The sequence below is a fragment of the Carassius gibelio genome, chromosome A21 (assembly GCF_023724105.1).
Source record: "Carassius gibelio isolate Cgi1373 ecotype wild population from Czech Republic chromosome A21, carGib1.2-hapl.c, whole genome shotgun sequence".
Taxonomy (NCBI): Eukaryota; Metazoa; Chordata; class Actinopteri; order Cypriniformes; family Cyprinidae; genus Carassius; species Carassius gibelio.
In genome coordinates this window covers 21,480,244-21,499,847 of record NC_068391.1, presented here as the reverse complement: position 1 = coordinate 21,499,847, position 19,604 = coordinate 21,480,244, and the positions used below count along the sequence as shown (strand labels likewise).

The following is a 19,604-nucleotide window of genomic DNA, read 5'->3' as shown; positions in this document are numbered from 1 at the left end:
GAGACCGCCCCGAGGCTCGAGGCTCAGGTGGATCGCGCGCATAACTCATCATTTTTTAATTTGCAAAAAGTTTTTATTGGTAATTAAAATTCAATGTTTATTATTTTCGCAGCTGTTGCCAATATTTAGTGAAGTCAGGTGATTTATCAGAACCACGACACAAATTAAGAACGTTTGAAAACCCCTCGCAGTTCAGATGGAAAGTACGTGTTATTTTAAGATGTATCTCAATATATTTAAATCAGTAGCTTTCAAGGAGATTTTTAGTGGATGACGTCACTCGATAAAACCAAAATTAGTTTTAAACGGACTTGAACTGATTGGTAAAAAAGAAAATGCAATAACGAACATATTTGTACTGTTTAACAAAAAATAAACAAATAAAATAAAATTACACCTAGAGTATTTTTTTTGGAACTATATTATTGATAATATTAATTGGAAGACTTCTTGGTTAATCCCCTTTAAATATTGTATTAATAACGAAACTAAAGAAATACATTTTCAAATGTTGCATAACATCTACCCTATTAAATCAATAATTTCAATGATTTATGTTCTTTTTGTAAAAATGCGAAAGAGGTGGTAGCAAATTAATTTAATTTTTATTGTAAAATAACCCAAAAGTTTTGGAAGGAATTGGCAGATGAAATTTTTTATCTAGTAAAGGATAAATGCTGTTTTTCTTTAAAGCACATTATTGTGTACTATGAAAATAATGTTAACAAAGGTCTTATACATTGTTAATTTATTCATATTGCTGGCAAAATTTTATAAACATAAACAAAAATGCTTAAACTACAAAGTAATTAATATGTTTAAAGTATTATGACATTATTTTTAGATCTCCTGTTACTAATTAATGTCACACATTGTATTACACTGACTGGCTTATGCTGTGCTCTGTATGTTATGTGTTCTCTGTTTAATAATAAAATAATAAAAATAAAAAAAGCGAATGACGTCACTCCACACAACAGCAACAGCACGTGTGAGCGGGAGGAATGACGCGTGTTCTGTCGCCCTCTGGTGGCTGACTGCAGCACTGCGCTGTCGCAATCCTCTTCATCACGACAAACCAAAGCGCCCTTATAAACCGGGAAAATGTCCCAGCGCTTCCGTTCCACAGCCTTTCAGTCGCTTCAGAGCATGTTTGATAGAGACAGAGATCTCAAGACGATCCTCGTGGGGAACATCCACAGCTGTGTGACAGAGGAGATTCTGTTCGAGCTGTTCCTGCAGGTGAGCTCATCATCATCTTCATCATCGTCATCATCATCATCATCATTTCAATTGTTAAATTAGACAAGCTTTGTGGGTTTTGATGGAACAAATTGACCTAAACATGAATTCAACTTTTAATAAGCAGTGTTTTTGTCTTCTGTAAAACTATAAAGTTTGTTTGTTGCATTTGTTTTTTTTTGTTTTTTTTCGTGGCAAGTTTCTGTTTCAGTAAAGGTAGGAGACAAAAGTCTTGAATATGTATTTTCCTGCAGGAAGAGCTCTGCAGTCATCAGATCATTCAGGGCTGGCTGTAGATTGCAACAACGAGGAAACACTCAAACTCAACATTTATATCTTGCTTTGATCTCATCTCATCTCATCATAATGCATATTCAGCATATGTCTATTTAATGTTCCTGACTATATGTCCTCCAGATGTGTTTCTGAACAGCCAGGATTTCTAAGAAACTAAAATAACATTTCTGTCTTGCTCACAGACACAAACAGATTTGTGATCTCTCGGCTCATTAAAAACTCACTAACAAACACTCTTTAATACAATAACATTTACTCCAGTTTCTTTAATGTCATTTATTATTGTTAGTAGCAGCATTAATGTTTTATTTATTTATTTTGCTTGTAATTTTATAATTGTTATAATAACTAGTTATTTCTTTAGTAATTATTAGTAGTGTTGTTGTTATTTAAATTGTGATGTATTATTATTTATATATACATATTATATTTTGTTTGTTCAAATGTAATTTATTATTATAATTAATCATAGTTTATTATTAGTAGTAGTATCATCAATGTTTTATTTTTCACTTGTCATTATTTGTTTGTATTTGTTGCTGTTGAAATGGGAAATGTGTGCTCCTCTTCTCAAACCCATGTTTTCAGGCCGGGCCGGTGGACGAGGTGTGTATCTTCAGAGATGGACAGCAGGCTCCGTATGGATGTGTTTATTATAAGCACGCTGAAGCTGTTCCCTACGCAGTCGAACTTCTCAATGGAATCTGGCTCTATGGGCAGCCGATCAAGTTACAGCGTAAAACCGGTGGGTAACTTCTGAAACCTGTTGACTTGAAGGTGGACCCGATATCTTGAACATCCACGATGACAGAACGCTTGTGCTGTGCTATTTTAGATGGACTTTATCATAGAAACATTATTATAATATTACATTATTAAATTAAAATGTATCACAGTTTATACACAGAAATATTGTGCAGCACAACTGTTTTCAACATTGATAATAATCAGAAATGTTTCTTGAGCAGTAAATCATCATATTATTCTGATTTCTGAAGATCATGTGACACTGAAGACTGGAGGAATGATGCTGAAAATACAGCGGAGCATCACAGAAATACATTACACTTTACACCGATTCACACAGAAAACAGAAGTTTTAGATCATTATAATATTTCGGAAATTTCACTGTATGGTTGATCAAATAAATGCAGCCTTGTTGAACAGAAGAGACTTCTTTCAGAAACCGGCCCCAAACTTTTGAATGGTATTCTTTTTGTAAGAAAAGAGACATTTAGCTTGTTGTAATGTCATGTGTCATGTTTTCATTGTTTTTATTTTTTATGTGATATTTATTTTGATCTCGCACACTCTGTTATTTCCTGTCATTATTTCTCCTACAGTGCAGATGCTGTACAACGGGATGATGTGGTTTTGAATTTAAATCGCAGTCAAAGTGTGGAGATCCAATCTAATGAAGCATACAGCTGGAGTGACATGGTAAAATACTCAGGGAGAAAATAGAATAATAATAACAATAAATAAAAACTATTATTGTGTATATAATAAATAAAAACGTTATTGTCCTGCATAATAAGTACAGCTCCAGATGTGTGTGTGTGTGTGTGTGTGTGGTCAGGTGTACAGCAGACGTCTGCAGGTGTGTCCTCCAGCTGTGTGGTTCTTTCCTCCGCTCCAGCTGTGGCATAGCTCTGGTCACTCATCTGGGACATCTCTCCACAGGTCAGCCAGCAGCGCAGTGGGTTGTAATGTAAGTGTAGAGAATAAATATTGAGGAAAAACACCTCATGCAATCCTTACTTATTTTACTGAATATAAGCTCTGGATACGTGTTTCAGTTTCAGAAGGTGCTGTACGGATAGCGCTGTATGAGCATCCTGACACCATCTGTTCCTGTGAGCGCTTTTATCAGCTCTGATTCAGACTGCAAGCTCTAAACCAGTCATATCTGTGCATGCTCTAATAAAGCCATCTGAATGCACCCTATTGTCTCTGGAAGTTTTGAAGCACAAGTCCCATCATCTGAAATGATTATTTTCAACTTAATCTTGCATTCACGTCTCGCGCAGAATCTGCTCTGTGATTATAATCCCAATATTTGAGCTCAATGTTTGATGAATTTATCATCTCCAATGACATTTTCAGAAATGGATAAAAGCTTAACATCACACAAAATGTCACATTTATGTTGGATGATAATTTCTAACATCTAGCGTTCACTTTTATTACCTGGTATGACCTTCAGCCAAAGCCCTTCCCTCTCTTGAATTTTAACTAGTATGATAAGATGCAATAACTATTAACCACAGACTTTAGACTTAAAAGGAGTTCACCAAGTACAAGAGTATTTCAGTTAGTGCTGGTGTATAAAAACATGTTTTGTGTCAAATAAATTCTGAACTTTCTATTCATCTATTTCCAAACAAATATTGAGCAGCACAACTGTGTTCAACGTGATAATAATCAGAAATGTTTCTTGAGCAGTAAATCATCATATTTTTATGATTTCTGAAGATCATGTGACACTGAAGACTGGAGGAATGATGCTGGAAATACAGCTGCACATCACAGAAATAAATGTAATTTATTAATAAGATTCGGGAGGAGCACATCGGATACTTAGCCTAACCAACACAGGTGGACCATAATCAAGTAATCAATCCCATAGTATAAATATCGCTGACTTACCTCTATCCATTGACGGTTTATCAGCATGCTGGTTCGCTTCGTCAGTCACCTTATCACAGACCCAATTTTCGTAACCAACGAAGAGTGCTACACAGGGGATTTATAAGACCTGCTGCTTTTGCTGGACCCGAGATCATTTCTACCCAGCCAAACACGGCCGTCGAGCAGCATTAAGCATCATCGCGACAGCTGCTATCCTCGCCAAGCCACACATCGTGGCCAATAGACCGTGCAAGCTCCGAGCTCGCCTCGCTCGATACAACGATCACGCCACCCGAGACCGAGCTCTCGTCGAGTGCTGGATTGCAGTAGAAAGAATCCAACCAGCCTGAGCTGAACAGTTCTCGGCGCGGCTCAGTCTATCACCCCCGCGTTTCGTCCGAGCGGCAGTTTGAGGCCGCTTCCTCTAGCGGCGCAGACCGCGCGACGTTAACCAATACATTTCCAGGCGAAGACGCTAAGAACAGGTTCTTCTTTTTCTTCATTGGATTTTTACGGCAGTTGGCATCCAAAGTGTTGCATCTAAAAGCAGGTTCTACTAGTGTTTCATGGCGGTTTTGGCAAACCAGCGTAAAGGTGCACTACCGCCACCTGCTGATCTGGAGTGTGGATTGCGCATAGATTTGACCTACAGATACAAACGTTCCGTCCTTGGAAGTGAATAGCACATAACTGCTATTAACCCATTTGCTGCAAGCATCGCCAATGGCCCCAGTCTATTATCATTTCACTTTCACAGCACGTTAAACGTCACTCTCTTACTTGATCTGGATAAACCACGCATCAATTGAAAGTCTAAAGACTTTGGCTTTTATATTTGACTCATATTTCGATAAAACATAATTTCAGTGATAATTTTCCATTATGTCAGGAAAACTATTCCTATTCCTGAACGGTAAACGTTGAAGTGTTAGCTTCTGGACAAATGTTGATCATGGATCTAGTCAGAAAGAATCATGAACAGAAACATCTTTATTTTGGGTTTGTAATTTCTGTCTCCATGCCAAAAATGGGGGGTGACTGGTAAGGGGTTTTAACGTTACTGCTATAATCATGTCTTTCAGTACAACGTCTTACAAGACTAAACATGCTTCATCGTTTCCAAAAGCCTCTGTTTCCATAGTCCATACTACAACATGAAAACAGCGTTCCAAACGTTTCTACTACTACATCTACAGCAGCCGAAGCAAGTAGCCTTTCCTGTACCTCCTCACTGCCGCAGCAGTGTCTGCTCCCGCAGGAGCCTTTCCTATACCTCCTCAATGCCGCGCAGTGTCTGCTCCCGCAGGAGCCTTTCCTATACCTCCCCACTGCCGCAGCAGTGTCTGCTCCCGCAGGAGCCTTTCCTATACCTCCTCAATGCCGCGCAGTGTCTGCTCCCGCAGGAGCCTTTCCTATACCTCCTCAATGCCGCGCAGTGTCTGCTCCCACAGGAGCCTTTCCTATACCTCCTCAATGCCGCAGCAGTGTCTGCTCCCGCAGCAGCCTTTCCTGTGCCTCCTCAATGCCGCGCAGTGTCTGCTCCCGCAGCAGCCTTTCCTGTACCTCCTCACTGCCGCAGCAGTGTCTGCTCCCGCAGGAGCCTTTCCTGTACCTCCTCACTGCCGCAGCAGTGTCTGCTCCCGCAGCAGCCTTTCCTGTACCTCCTCACTGCCGCAGCAGTGTCTGCTCCCGCAGCAGCCTTTCCTGTGCCTCCTCAATGCCGCGCAGTGTCTGCTCCCGCAGCAGCCTTTCCTGTACCTCCTCACTGCCGCAGCAGTGTCTGCTCCCGCAGGAGCCTTTCCTGTACCTCCTCACTGCCGCAGCAGTGTCTGCTCCCGCAGCAGCCTTTCCTGTACCTCCTCACTGCCGCAGCAGTGTCTGCTCCCGCAGCAGCCTTTCCTGTACCTCCTCACTGCCGCAGCAGTGTCTGCTCCCGCAGCAGCCTTTTCTGTACCTCCTCACTGCCGCAGCAGTGTCTGCTCCCGCAGCAGCCTTTCCTGTACCTCCTCACTGCCGCAGCAGTGTCTGCTCCCGCAGGAGCCTTTCCTGTACCTCCTCACTGCCATAGCAGTGTCTGCTCCCGCAGGAGCCTTTCCTGTACCTCTTCACTGCCGTAGCAGTGTCTGCTCCCGCAGGAGCCTTTCCTGTACCTCCTCACTGCCGTAGCAGTGTCTGCTCCCGCAGCAGCCTTTCCTGTACCTCCTCACTGCCGCAGCAGTGTCTGCTCCCGCAGGAGCCTTTCCTGTACCTCCTCACTGCCATAGCAGTGTCTGCTCCCGCAGGAGCCTTTCCTGTACCTCTTCACTGCCGTAGCAGTGTCTGCTCCCGCAGCAGCCTTTCCTGTACCTCCTCACTGCCGCAGCAGTGTCTGCTCCCGCAGGAGCCTTTCCTGTACCTCCTCACTGCCATAGCAGTGTCTGCTCCCGCAGGAGCCTTTCCTGTACCTCTTCACTGCCGCAACAGTGTCTGCTCCCGCAGGAGCCTTTCCTGTACCTCTTCACTGCCCCAGCAGTTTCTGCTCCCGCACAAGCCTTTCCTATATCTAAACATATATTATATATAAAAAAAAAACCACATCACCTCTGCTTAAAGGTATGCCATGCATCCTAGGTTGCGGTGATAGCATCATGTATCAACAATAGCCAAGACGATATTAGGCCCATTCTCCAACCAACGTTTTTTATAATAATCATTAGACGGCCTACCATAATTCGGCTATCAAACCGCTCCGTTATCCCATCTCAGCACTGCATTTCACGCTCGCCCGTGCTCTCCAAGGATGATGTGAGCCTGTAGGTGGCAAAAAAGTCTCCATCTCAAATAGACATACATCGTTTGCAGATATAAGGTATTCCATCGTACTTTAACAGGTAATCCTTATATGTGCCATATTTTAAAGGAGCTCTCACTAACGGAGTTTAATGCCACAGTTACTTTAGAACGCATCTCATTCTGGTTTCTGGGGTGGCGCGTCGGTCCCATCATGAGGCATGTGGTCCGGAGCGCGTACGACCAAGGCATCATTTCAACCAAACTCCATATTAGGGTTAAGTCGTTGGACTTTAAATGGAATCTACTATCGTAAAAAAAAATTCACAGGACAAGCGAGATGACAGTAGTGCCAACTACATGAACAAGCAGTTTTACTCTACGGTTCGGCGAGGCTTACCCGTTCGATGCGTGTGCTCCCTTCGGGCGTCGGTAACAGTCTCTCGGCCATGCAACTTACCTTTCCATTTGACGTTAGGCAAGGCTTAACCGTCCGATGCTACGAGTCTCGTCCTCTCGCCAAATCCTGCAAAAAAACAACAACAACAACTCTCAGCTACCTTCAGCTACCCTCACATCTTTTGAACCCCGCCTGGCGAGGCTTACCCATTCGATGTTCTGAGTTTAATGCCCCATCGGATGCCGTGATAGTCCTCCCAGTCGGGTTTTCCTTTCCACTCTCCCCGTCCGGCGAGGCTTATCCGTCTGATGCATGTGCTACCTTCAGACGTCTGGCGAGAGTTCTCCCGGTCAGGCCTATGCTTGCCGGCCGCAAGTGAGTCTCATCCATCCGATGCCGTAAGTCGGGATCTCCCTTCGGATGTCGCCAGAGTCCTCCTTGTCGGCCAGCACAAAGCTTTTTATCTGCCAAACCGAGAGGACCCAGACGTCCGTCATCCTGAGTCTCAATCTCCTGTCGGAGGCTTCATGGGCCCTCTCGGTCAGCGTTAGGCCCTTCACCCACTGAATAGCAGGGGCTATCAGCCAGTAGGGCCCGTACACCGACACCATGACCTATTCCGGTCGAGGCAACTCGGGTCCTCCCGGTCGGGCACCACAACCACGCTGCTCCTCCTCATCGACCGGTAGGGCTCACCGTTCCAACGCCAAAAAGCTACAGTTGAGCATCGGCTCGAGCCCTACCGACCGGGCGCCAACAACCACGTAGTTCACTAGCTGCAGCAGGTAGGGCCTACTCTCCCAACGCCCAAGTCGCTCCCTCCGGAGTACGTAGGCCCTTCTAGCCTGCCAACGAGATGACTTCTCAGAAACCAAATCAGCCCCCGCCAGTACTCTATGCTATTTTGGGGGGACATTCTTTAAACTGGCGGCTGTCCTCTTGTACATTTGCCTTTTTGGGGGGTACTCTAGGTTTGGGTCATTCCCGAGCTGGGAGCCCTTCCCCGGACAGCACGCCAAATACGCATACCATACCTCAGCTAATTATATGTAAGTGTGAACTAGTGAAATTACACTTTAACACAGATTCACACAGAAAACAGCTCTTTTATATTTAGAATAATATTTCACAATTTTAACTGTATTTTTAAAGAAACAAATGCACCCTTGATAAGCAGAAGTTTTTTCAGAAACATTGAATCATATTACAGATCCAAACTTTTGAATTGCAGTAAGCATATTATAATTTTTATTTAAATACAACAATTATAATTAATCAATTGTGTAAAAAGAAAACAACTTTACTGTATTTTTTAAAATGCTTTCTTCTCCATTTCTCCCTCTGGAGATTGATGTTTATATATTTGTCAAAGAGGAATACTTCCTAAAGGTTAATATGGGAGAACAGGTTAGTTTTCACATGAGATGGTGATTCTTCATTCTGGAATTCATTTGGATATCTAGAGGAAGGATTTGACAGTTATAAAAATGATATTTACAGCCCAAGCGCTTGAACATTGTTACTCCCCAATGCTTTCTGAAGAGGCTGATAAAATGGTACTTCTTTCTAATCAAATTTGTTGCCTTCAATAAAAATTTATTGCTAGGTTGTATAGCAAGGACAAAAGCATGTTGGAAGCTGTGTGAGTCTTCAGTAAGAGTCTGAGATGGCCAGAAGAGTGTGTGATTTGTCGTCCACGGAGCTGCTGCTCACTGCGCTGCTGGTTCTTCTCTTCGGGGTCTGTGTGGGACTCAGTGTGGTCACATGGCTCGCTCTGGACAACAGAGGTCTGAGACCCTTCCCTTCATCTGTAATGATTTCTGCTGAAAGCTCCTGCTGCTCTGTAGTGATGCTCTGTGTGGTGACTGATGGTTTCAGCTGCGGCTGGTGAAGGAGATGAGAGCGGCTCAGAGTTCACCGGGAGGCTCGTCATCTCTAACGGAAGCATCTTCACGGAGGAGCTGCTGAACAAAAACAGCGCGAAGTTCAAAGCTCTGGCATATGACACCGAGCAGAAGGTATGTCAGCTACTTTCAGAAATAAATGTAGAAATCCTGTCATCATTTAAAAACCCCTTTTCTACGAAAAAAATCTATATAAATTGATTTACACTTGTGGGCAGTATTGGGGGTAACACATAGATGAGATAAATGATCTTCTGTGAGTTCCTGACTGACTGATATGATCAGTATTTTAGTGCGAGGATGAAGCAGTTTTTAGTGTTTCTCTGCAGATCGATGACGCTTACAGTCGTACGTCCCTTAAAGAGCAGTTCAGGAGCTCTAAGGTCATTGAATTCAGGTAAGACTTTATAAATTAAAGCTATAAAGCACAAATCAATAATAGTATGTGCATGTATTAGGTTGTAGAGATGGGGTTTGACCTCAAAAAGATCAAAATTTAAAAGAACTGACAGCAGAAATGTATTTTTATTTTAAATATATATATATTAAAAAAACACACATTTACTTGAGATGCATTTTGTTGTAATTTAATGCATGTAGATGTGTCCCTGCAGTCTTAAGTCTCTGAGGTATGTTTGTAGCAATAGACAACAATACATTGTATGGGTCAAAATGATCAATTTTTTCTTTTATGACAAAAATCATCAGGATATTAAGAAAAGATCATGTTCCATGAAGATGTTTTGTAAATTTCCTACCGTAAATATATCAAAACATAATTTTTGATTAGTAATATGCATTGCTAAGAACTTCATTTGAACCGGTTTAAAGATGATTTTATCAATATTTAGATTTATTTATTTGCTCCTTCAGATTCCAGATTGTGAAATAGTTGTATCTCAGACAAATATTGTCCTCCGAACAAACCACACATCATCTGAAAGCTGAATAAATAATCTTTCCATTGATGTATAAATCTCAATAAAAAAATTAAATAAAAAAAAGTACACTTAAGACACATAAGACAACATCAGATACTGTATAGCAAAAGAATAGTAAGGTTTATGCTTAGAATTCAGTTTGGATCATCAGAATCACCGGAGATGAATGCAGGTAGAAGTGTGTGGTTGTTTGAGTGCTGAGGTCTGTCTCTGGTGGCAGTGAAGGCAGCGTGGTTGTTTTCTTCGATCTGGTCTTCCGAGGCGCTCCGGATCTGCAGACGGTTCAGGAGCAGCTCGTGGATGGTTTACAGCAGGCTGACGGAGCTGATGATGGACTGCTGATTGACCTCGACAGTGTGCAGATCTCAGGTCATATCATCAATCAAAAGACCTAATTGATTTAATTCATTTAATAGACTTAATTCTTAGTTTCTACTCCATCAACACTGTGTGCAACAATTCAGTAGATTATATAATAAGTAATTTATTCCCTTAGATAAACCAACTACAACCCAGAGACCGTCCACAGCAGAAGCAGGTGGGATGTGTTTTATCTTTAATTGCTCTCTCACTATGACTCGCTAAATCTGACTGGGACAGACGTCATGTCAGGGGCAAAGTGTGCTTTTTATTGTTGTTTTGATTGTATCTAAATTATACAAAAGATATTTATTATGATAATGTTAACTGTGGGATGGATGTCATATGGATGAAAAACAAAATAATAATAATACAAAAAGCAATAGAAAAGTCAACATAAACTTGACTTTTGCGTCCCAAAATTAAAAATCAACATCAATATTTTTGGTTAAAATAGATTTATAGGAATTAGTGGTGCGACAGTACACAGATTTCAGTACAACAGGAACAAAAAACAAATCTACATAAATATTCACAATTGTGAATCACATTTTTTTTTGTCCTGCATTATGATACATTACAATTTCAAAGTTTACATTTTTGAATGAATAAGAGTTTATTTATTCTGCAGTTGCTGGTCATATAATTACAATATCATGAAAAAGTTTTATTTCATTAATTCCATTAAAAAATTAAACTTGTATATTATATTCATTCATTAAACGCAGACTAATATATTTCAAATGTTTATTTCTTTTAATTTTGATGATTATAACTGACAACTAAGGAAAATCCCAAATTCAGTATCTCAGAAAAGAAAATTTGAATATTACTTAAGAACAATACAAAGAAAGGATTTTTATAAATCTTGGCAAACTGACAAGTATGAAAATGAAAAGTATGAGCATGTGCAGCACTCAATACTTAGTTGTGGGTCTTTTGTCTGAATGACTGCAGCAATGCGGCGTGGCATGGAGTCGATCATCACTGCTCAGGTGTTATGAGAGACCAGGTTGCTCTGATAGTGGCCATCAGCTCTTCTGCATTCTTGGGTCTGACATATCGCATCTTCTTCTTCACAATACCCCATATATTTTCATTTTGCTGGCCAATTAAGGGCAAGGGATACCATGGTGTGCAGGTGCCAAGTCCTATTGGAAAATGAAATCTGCATCTCCGTCAAGTTATTCAGCAGCAGGAAGCATGAAGTGCTCTAAAACTTCCTGGTGTATGGCTGTGTTGACCTTTGACCTCAGAAAACACAGTGGACCAACACCAGCAGATGACATGGCACCCCAAACCATCACTGACTGTGGAAACTTTACACTGGACCTCAAGCAACGAGGATTGTGTGCCTCTCCTCTTTTCCTCCAGACTCCAGGACCCTGATTTCCAAAGGAAATCCGAAATTTACTTTCATCAGAGAACATAACTTTGGACCACTCTGCAGCAGTCCAGCCCTTTTTGAAGCGAGACGCTTCTGACGCTGTCTGTTGTTCAAGAGTGTCTTGACACAAGGAATGTGAAGCTGAAACACATGTCTTGCATTCGTTTGTGTGTAGTGGTTCTTGAAGCACTGACTCCAGCTGCAGTCCACTCTTTGTGAATCTCCCCCACATTTTTTAATGGGTTTTGTTTCACAATCCTCTCCAGGGTGCAGTTATCCCTATTGCTTGTACACTTTTTTCTACCACATCTTTTCCTTCCCTTCGCCTCTCTATTAATGTGCTTGGACACAGAGCTCTGTGAACAGCCAGCCTCTTTTGCAATGACCTTTTGTGTCTTGCCCTCCTTGTGTGAGGTGTCAATGGTCGTCTTTTGGACAACTGTCAAGTCAGCAATCTTCCTCATGATTGTGTAGCTTACAGAACTAGACTGAGAGACCATTTAAAAGCTTTTCAGGGTTTCTGAGTTAATTAGCTGATTAGAGGGTGGCACCAGGTGTCTTCAATATTGAACCTTTTCACAATATTCAAATTTTCTGAGATACTGAATTTGTGATTTTCATTAGTTGTCAGTTTGAATCATCAAAATTAAAAGAAATAAACATTTGAAATATATCAGTCTGTGTGTAATAAATGAATATTGGAATTAGTGAAATAAATCAACTTTTTGATGATATTCTAATTATATGACAAGCACCTGTACGTGCTTAAATTTAGCACACACACACACAAACAGTTTAAAACAGTTTTAGATGGAGTATAGCATGTCACGCTGCAATAATTTCATAATATATATATATGCATTTAAATGTTTGTAAAAATGAGAAATATGTTTAAAAAGTGAACATCTGTGTAGTTGTTGGTAATATTTGTCCACCTGCTGTCAGTCACTCCAATCAGATGTCCAGATGGACAGACGGCATGTTCTGATGGATCAGCGTGTTTTTCTCAGTGGGACCTCTGTGATGGAGCACAAGACTGTGCTGACGGCACTGATGAGAGTCAGACTGTCTGTGGTGTGTACTTAGGACCTTTTTTAATATATCAGTGTTTTTAAGATGCATTTATTGCGACAGATAAAGACATTATTTTATGTGTCTTTCATGCTGTATAGCAACAGAGTGTGATGGTCAGTTTCTCCTTCTCGGTCCGACCGGATCCTTCCACTCTAAGAACTTTCCCGAGGCCTATGACAGTCCCACAGCCTGCCGCTGGATTATACGGTAATATGATTATATGATAAAATCACACGCATCTAGGCACACATTCCAACCCTAACTCACACAGACTTTCTTTTCACCCGCAGAATGACTGAGGGCTTGGCCATAAAAATAGTCTTTCACACTTTTCACACGGAGCACGGCATCGATGTTCTGAAGCTGTTTGAGGGCACGGGCCCCATGAAAACACTGAAATGTGAGATTCAACCATAAAACAGAATTACGGGAAGGTTACAGACTTCTGAAGTAAATGTAAACATCTCTTTCAGACTCTCTCTCGGGCACATCACCTGGAGAAGCATGGCTCCTGTCTCATGAAGCCACCATTGAATTTAATGCAGACAACAGCAACAGCCTTCAAGGATTCAGCGCTTCTTACACAGCAGAGGACTTCAGTCACCTATCCAGTGGGTTCTGGTTTCAACCAACCCCGAAATTACGATACTGCCAATGAATGAATCTTATTTCAGCATCTGTGGAATGTTCTACCTTGACTTTTGTAGGCCAACTTGGAGGTCTTATCACAGAAAATAAGCTCTGTGACCTTATGTTTTGCTTACCAAGATAATCTTCACAAATGCACATGACTTTCATGAATTTTAACACCTCTCCAGAAGTAATCTACAAGTTTAAGTTAGAATACATTGCACAGTTAGAGACATAGCAAGGCTGTGAAAGTGGCAACCTTTAATGTCTCCAAAAACCTCTGTAGTCCCATTTATACACGTTAGCACCTTTACAAAGTCACACAGGAGTATTACTGTTGTGTTTGATGTTGTAGTATAAAATTAGCTTTTATTTAACACACTTCATTTAACCAAAAACTCCCCCAAAATGCCAACCTACTTTTTAAAATCATATTGTGATTTATTACCGAAATGTCAGGTTTTGATTGAATTCTATGGTCTTTGGTAGATGAAGAGAAGATAAACTGCTCCTTTGAAGAGAACTTTTGTCTCTGGAGGCAAGAGTTTTATGATGATGGCGACTGGTTACGAGCTCAAGGCGCTGTTCCCCCATACAACACCGGCCCAAGCTTCGACCACACGATCGGCAACGAATCAGGTGCCATCAAATACAGCAGCTATACTCTAAACAATAAAAGACTGAACTTCCTCCTCCTCAGCTGTTGCTTTTAGTCTATGATCGCTCATAGAACGCCTTGTGGGAAAGTTGTGAAATTTTAGCACTCGGATAGAGGATAGTCTCATCATTAACCACAGCAAATTTGGATTCTCTATCTCAAACAGTCTAGCGCCACCAACAGTTCAAATTCAAATGGCACCTTATGATGTAATTTTCCGTCATGAAAATTATCCCGCCATTTAGAACTTCTCTTTAGACTGTTGCTCCAATTTTCATAACAACTGGCCCAAATGATCTTCAGAACATCCTGGCAAAAGTTATGGTATTCAAGTTGATTAGTCATAGCGTTCTCGAATAACGAATGTACGAATTTGATGAAGAGCATGCCAAAATGGATGTGAGGCTAGAGGCAGAGACTGCAGTGCTTTAGCATATTCAAACCAAACTTGGTGTGTGTTATAATAATCATTACCTCAGGCTTCCTGCATAGTGTCCACACAGTGCCACCTAGTGGTCAGGAGATAGGAAAAATGGCTATTTTTGCTTATAACTTCTGAATGGTTTGGCCAAAAATCATTAGATTCAGTCATACCAGTCATACCAAGTAAATTTTGCAAAGTTGGCCATTTTACATTTACATTTAATCATTTAGCAGATGCTTTTATCCAAAGCGACTTACAAATGAGAACAATAGAAGCAATCAGGTCAACAAGAGAACAACAACAGTATACAAGTGCCATGACAAGTCTCAGTTAGTCTAGTATAGAACGCATAGCCAGGTGTTTTTTTTTTTGTTTTTTTTTGTAATAAATGAAAAGACAAGAAAAGGAAAAGTGCTAGTGTTAGTTGGTTAAGTGCAGGCGAAAAAGATGAGTCTTTAGATGTTTCTGGAAAATGAGAAAAGACTCTTTGGGAAGTTCAAAATCACTCTCATGGACCTTTTCCTGGACTGTGCCCAGCTGGTGGAATGACCTCCCAATATCAATTCGTACTCATTTGAATTTTGTTGTGAAATGCTATATTTTATGAAAACATTGGCATATTGTTACGTAAGTATGTGTGTCCAGCACCATGCCCTGAATGTACTCAGAAAATTGTGGTAAACATTATAACAAAATTATAAAAAAAGGCTCATGTTATTGATTTTGTGTCGATAGATGAATACATTTTCGTTTACCGTAAAAACAAATTTGCTGGCATGATTTCAAAATGCATCTTGTCAATGCTTTGACACCAAACTTTATGTGTGCCGTTAGCTGTGTTTCCACTGTCGGGCCAAAAGCGGGCATGCTAGTGTGTGCCAGGGTCTTCACTTTTTCCACTGACATGTCCGGGACTTGATCATGCCTTGTCGGTGCTTCCTCTGGGCCAGGGTTTTTTGGCCTTGGTTTTTTTACCTTGGGCCAAAGCGGACCAGCTGAGGCTAGAGGAGTGGTTATGAACAAAGGCTGAGTTTCCCTGGGCATGGAGAGCATCAGCACCACAGATCATTTCATAAAGCTCGCAGCTATAACACCAGCATTAAAAACTTTTTTAAATTAGTTGAGCTCAAAACTAACTTTCAGTCAGCAGCGAGTGCTTGAAATAATTTGATCCTATGTGGATTATAATCACCAAACAAGGCAGAAATATTTATAATTGATGAAAAAGACTATGCACGCTAGGCATTAACATTACCATAGTAAACATGGTGAATATGACCACTTGATGAAATCAGATGTCAGCTTCTTATTCTTGACCGCAATCGTATTTATTTAGTAACATATTTTATCCGTCATAAGTCTTGTCTTGAGAGTTTAGCTCCGCGTAGCCTATGCCATAAAAAAAATATATATATTTTTTAGCTTTTATAAACTTTTTATAAAATGTATAAAATTTTAAATTATCATTGTGAAGTACGGAGTGCGGGAATTATCATTCCCTTTCAGTCGGTCACGTTCTACGTTACGTCTGAAAGAGACTGATGAATGGGATCTCGGCCAAAGCCCAATCACCTTCGAGTGGTACAAAACAAACCAATGGTACACAAAGTACCTTGGTCTGCGGAATTTGCATCGCAAGCTCCACCCCACAGAGCAGGTATATAAGGAGCAGTGCGAGCAACTCGCATTCAAGCTTTTGCTTCGGAGCCGGATCCACTTCCGCTCGGCCACAGCAGCAGCCTTCACCCCGGCCGCAGCTAGGAGATGGCCGTAGACGGGCAGCGCAACCCTTCTCTGCCCCTAGACCTGCCAAATACCAGGCCAAGCGGCGTTCCTGAGACAGGCAACCCAGAGTTGAAGATGTCAGCTCGTCAGGAGATGGCAGCAGGACCACTCCTTTTGTTCTCGTTTCCATTTTGTTCCGCCACTGTACCCAAACCTTCTCTAAAAGAGCTGTTTCCTCAACCTCCGGTTCCGGAGAGACCACGAACGTCAGTTGGCGACGTGCTTCCTCGCCGCTCTCGTTTCCCTCTCCCCTTGCCAGTTTCCATCAAAGCCGGCTCGAGAATGCTTCGCCATCTCATGCCCTCTTTGCTACTTGGAGTCAGAGGCCCGGACTCCGTCCCCACTAAGGGATGCCATGCCTCCCATGCCGGGGCTGTCTGCCCCACCACGCTGCCCCACCGTGGGTACCTGTAGTCCCCTTGACCCCTCTGGTTTGGTTTCTGGGAGCCTGGCTAGAGCTTCCCATGCCTTCCCGCTGGCTCATTGGATGCTCAGGCTCGGCTACGTGAATCAGTTCACCTGGTGTCCCCCCAGGTTTCGGGGTGTCCGTGTGACGATGGTGGGCAAAGATGCCCCTGTCATGCGCGCGGAGGTCGCGACCCTGCTTGCAAAAGGCGCGATATAGCTGGTCCGACATGAAGTCCAGCTATTACAGCCCTTACTTCATAGTACCCAAGAAGACAGGCGGGTTACCACAAATCCTGGACTTGCATGCCTTGACTCCCATTCAGGATGCTAACGCTCAAGCGCATTTTCGAATGCATTCGTCCGATGGATTGGTTTGCATCGATCGACCTCGACACAGACCGTTTCTTAGGTTTGCTTTCGAGGGACAGGCATTTCAGTACAAGGTTCTCCCATTCGGGTTGGCCCCGTCTCCTCATGTCTTTACAAAGGTCGAAGGTCACCCTGGCTCCTCTCAGGGAACAAGGTGTCCGTATCCTCAACTACCTCAATGACTGGCTGATTCTAGCTCACTCTCGAGAGCGGTTGTGTGAGCACAGGGATCTGGTGCTCAGGCACCTCGGCCGACTGGGTCTTCAGGTCAACTGGGTAAAGAGCAAGCTCTCCCCTGTGCAGAGGATCTCTTTTCTCATGATGGAAATAGACTCTGTCGCCATGTTCGCGCGGCTAACAAACGAGCGTGCAGTTACTGCTGAATTGCCCGAGACAATTCGGGGGCAAGAGAGAGGTTCCGATGAAACTGTTTCAGAGGCTCCTGGGGCATATGGCATCCACGGCAGCAGTCATTCCACTTGGGCTACTCCATATGAGACCAGTTCAGCACTGGCTTCACGACCGAGTCCCATTTCTGGCATGCCCCTAGAACCAGTGTACAGAAATGTTGTTGTGTCAACAGATGCCTCTGCCATGGGCTGGGGTGACATGTGCAACGGGCATGCTGCGTCAGGCTCCAGGACGTGACCCCGACTTTAGTGGCATGTCAATGGCCTCGAGTTGCAAGCAGTATGGCTTGCTCTGCACCGCTTCAGGGCCCTGCTGAAGGACAAGCACGTTCTGGTCTGTGGTCTACGCCACATGTCGCAACTCGCTTGCCATCTCCTCTTGTGGAGTCAGAAGCATCTAAGGTTGCTTCGTGCCATTCACATTCCGTGCAGGCTTAATCGTGCAGCCGACGAGCTCTCACGGCAGCAGTCTCGCCCCGGCGAATGGAGACTCCACCCCCAGTCGGTTCAGCTTTGAGAACACTTCGGAGATGCTCAGGTAGACCTGTTTGCCTCTCCAGAAAATTCACACTGCCAGTTGTTTTATTCCCTGACCGAGGGCACTCTTGGCACGGACGCCCTGTCACACAGCTGGCCGCTGGGCCTGTGCTAATATGCGTTTCCCCCAGCGAGCCTTCTTGCACAGACGTTGTGCAAGATCAGGGAGGTTGAGGAGCAGGTCCTCATGGTTGCGCCTTTTTGGCCCGGCCTGACCTGGTTCCCCGAACTTGTACTCCTCGCGACAGCACCTCCCTGGCCAATTCCTCTGAGGAAGAACCTTCTTTCTCAGAGATGGGCACCCACTGGCACACATTTCCCGATCTGTGGAACCTACATGTGTGGGTTCTGGATGGGTCACAGAAGGTTTAGGTACCTTTCCACCACAGGTGGTAGCTACCATCACTTTAGCTAGAGCCATGTCCACCAGACACGCCTATGCTTTGAAGTGGAACCTCTTCGTCTCTTGGTTGGCCACCGGAGGAGGCAGACCCAGCCCTGGCACTGCTCTGTCCAGTACATGTGCTCCGCAACCTACGTGAACAGAACTCAGTGCCTTAGGACCTCAGACAAGCTCTTTGTCTGTTATGTAGGCCAGCAGAAGGGAAAGGAAGCCTCCAAGCAGAGGTTATCCTTTTGGATAGTGGATGCTATTGTACTGGCTTATCAGCCTCAAGTCCTGCCATGCCCCCCTAGGGGAGAGAGCTCACTCAACTAGGAGTGTAGCTTCCTTCTGGGTGCTGATGCAAAATGGTGTACAGGCTGGGTACCTCAGAGTTCATGTGTATCACCACCTTGGTGTATACCTGCCTTCTGTAAGTCCTCCTATGAGCAGGCAGACTGATCGCATATGTCCAGCTGGAGTATGCTACCCAGTGTGTTCTTTGTAAGGTATAGGCCTTAACTTGTGTTGGCCTCACGACAGGGTGCTATCACTCACACCTGTTACTGGAAGATAGCCATGTGGCATTTTGTAGGGGACCTTATTCGTCAGTCTCTTTCTGACATAAGCAGAACATGAACGACTGAAAGGGAATGTCTCGATTTACGTATGTAACCCTCGTTCCCTGAAGGAGGGACGTTATGTCCCCTTGGCACATCGCTGTTCCGCTGAACGGCAGGGTCACTGGCTCGGCTCCTCTGCGAAGACTTGAATGACCGTTGCTCACACTGCTCCTTATATACCCGCTTTGCGGGATGGAGCTCGCAATGCAAATTCCGCAGACCAAGGTACTTTGTGTATCAATGGCTCGTTTTGTACCACGTGAAGGTTATTGGGCTCTCGGGCGAGATCCCATTTGTCAGTCTCTTTCTGACATAATGTCTCCGTTCCCTCCTTCAGGGAATGAGGGTTACATACGTAATCGAGATGTTATT

At 43.1% G+C, this 19,604-nt stretch overlaps 2 protein-coding genes across 30 annotated transcripts in view; both read left to right on the top strand.

Moving 5' to 3' along the window:
• Nucleotides 1-1,011: 1,011 nt before the first annotated feature.
• On the top strand, nucleotides 1,012-3,363 carry rbm11 (RNA binding motif protein 11). Its single transcript, XM_052537999.1, has 5 exons — nucleotides 1,012-1,242; nucleotides 2,128-2,284; nucleotides 2,889-2,980; nucleotides 3,120-3,251; nucleotides 3,340-3,363. The coding sequence occupies exons 1-5, from the start codon at nucleotides 1,105-1,107 to the stop codon at nucleotides 3,361-3,363; spliced, it is 543 nt and encodes a 180-aa protein (XP_052393959.1). The 5' UTR covers nucleotides 1,012-1,104.
• Nucleotides 3,364-6,673: 3,310 nt separating this feature from the next.
• tmprss15 (transmembrane serine protease 15) overlaps nucleotides 6,674-19,604 on the top strand; it is a 102,765-nt gene continuing 89,834 nt past the window's right edge. For 9 of the 29 annotated variants that reach the window (XM_052536285.1, XM_052536288.1, XM_052536283.1 and 6 more), the window contains exons 1-10: nucleotides 7,367-9,127; nucleotides 9,219-9,358; nucleotides 9,574-9,641; nucleotides 10,406-10,554; nucleotides 10,682-10,723; nucleotides 12,878-13,006; nucleotides 13,105-13,213; nucleotides 13,297-13,406; nucleotides 13,480-13,617; nucleotides 14,126-14,275. In XM_052536285.1, the coding sequence (XP_052392245.1) occupies nucleotides 9,007-9,127; nucleotides 9,219-9,358; nucleotides 9,574-9,641; nucleotides 10,406-10,554; nucleotides 10,682-10,723; nucleotides 12,878-13,006; nucleotides 13,105-13,213; nucleotides 13,297-13,406; nucleotides 13,480-13,617; nucleotides 14,126-14,275 (1,156 nt within the window). In that variant the 5' untranslated portion in view covers nucleotides 7,367-9,006. Of the gene's footprint in view, nucleotides 9,128-9,218; nucleotides 9,359-9,560; nucleotides 9,642-10,405; nucleotides 10,555-10,681; nucleotides 10,724-12,877; nucleotides 13,007-13,104; nucleotides 13,214-13,296; nucleotides 13,407-13,479; nucleotides 13,618-14,125; nucleotides 14,276-19,604 lie in introns of those variants that run through there. The other 20 variants (XM_052536287.1, XM_052536289.1, XM_052536290.1 and 17 more) reach the window with 18 other exon arrangements.

Excerpts from the sequence above, each read along its gene's own strand:
- rbm11 (XM_052537999.1), top strand. The coding sequence starts at position 1,105 with ATGTCCCAGCGCTTCCGTTCCACAGCCTTTCAGTCGCTTCAGAGCATG. Across the intron at positions 2,285-2,888 it reads CAAGTTACAGCGTAAAACCG|ATGCTGTACAACGGGATGAT; the intron begins GTGGGTAACTTC and ends CCTACAGTGCAG. Across the intron at positions 3,252-3,339 it reads GCAGCGCAGTGGGTTGTAAT|TTTCAGAAGGTGCTGTACGG; the intron begins GTAAGTGTAGAG and ends TACGTGTTTCAG.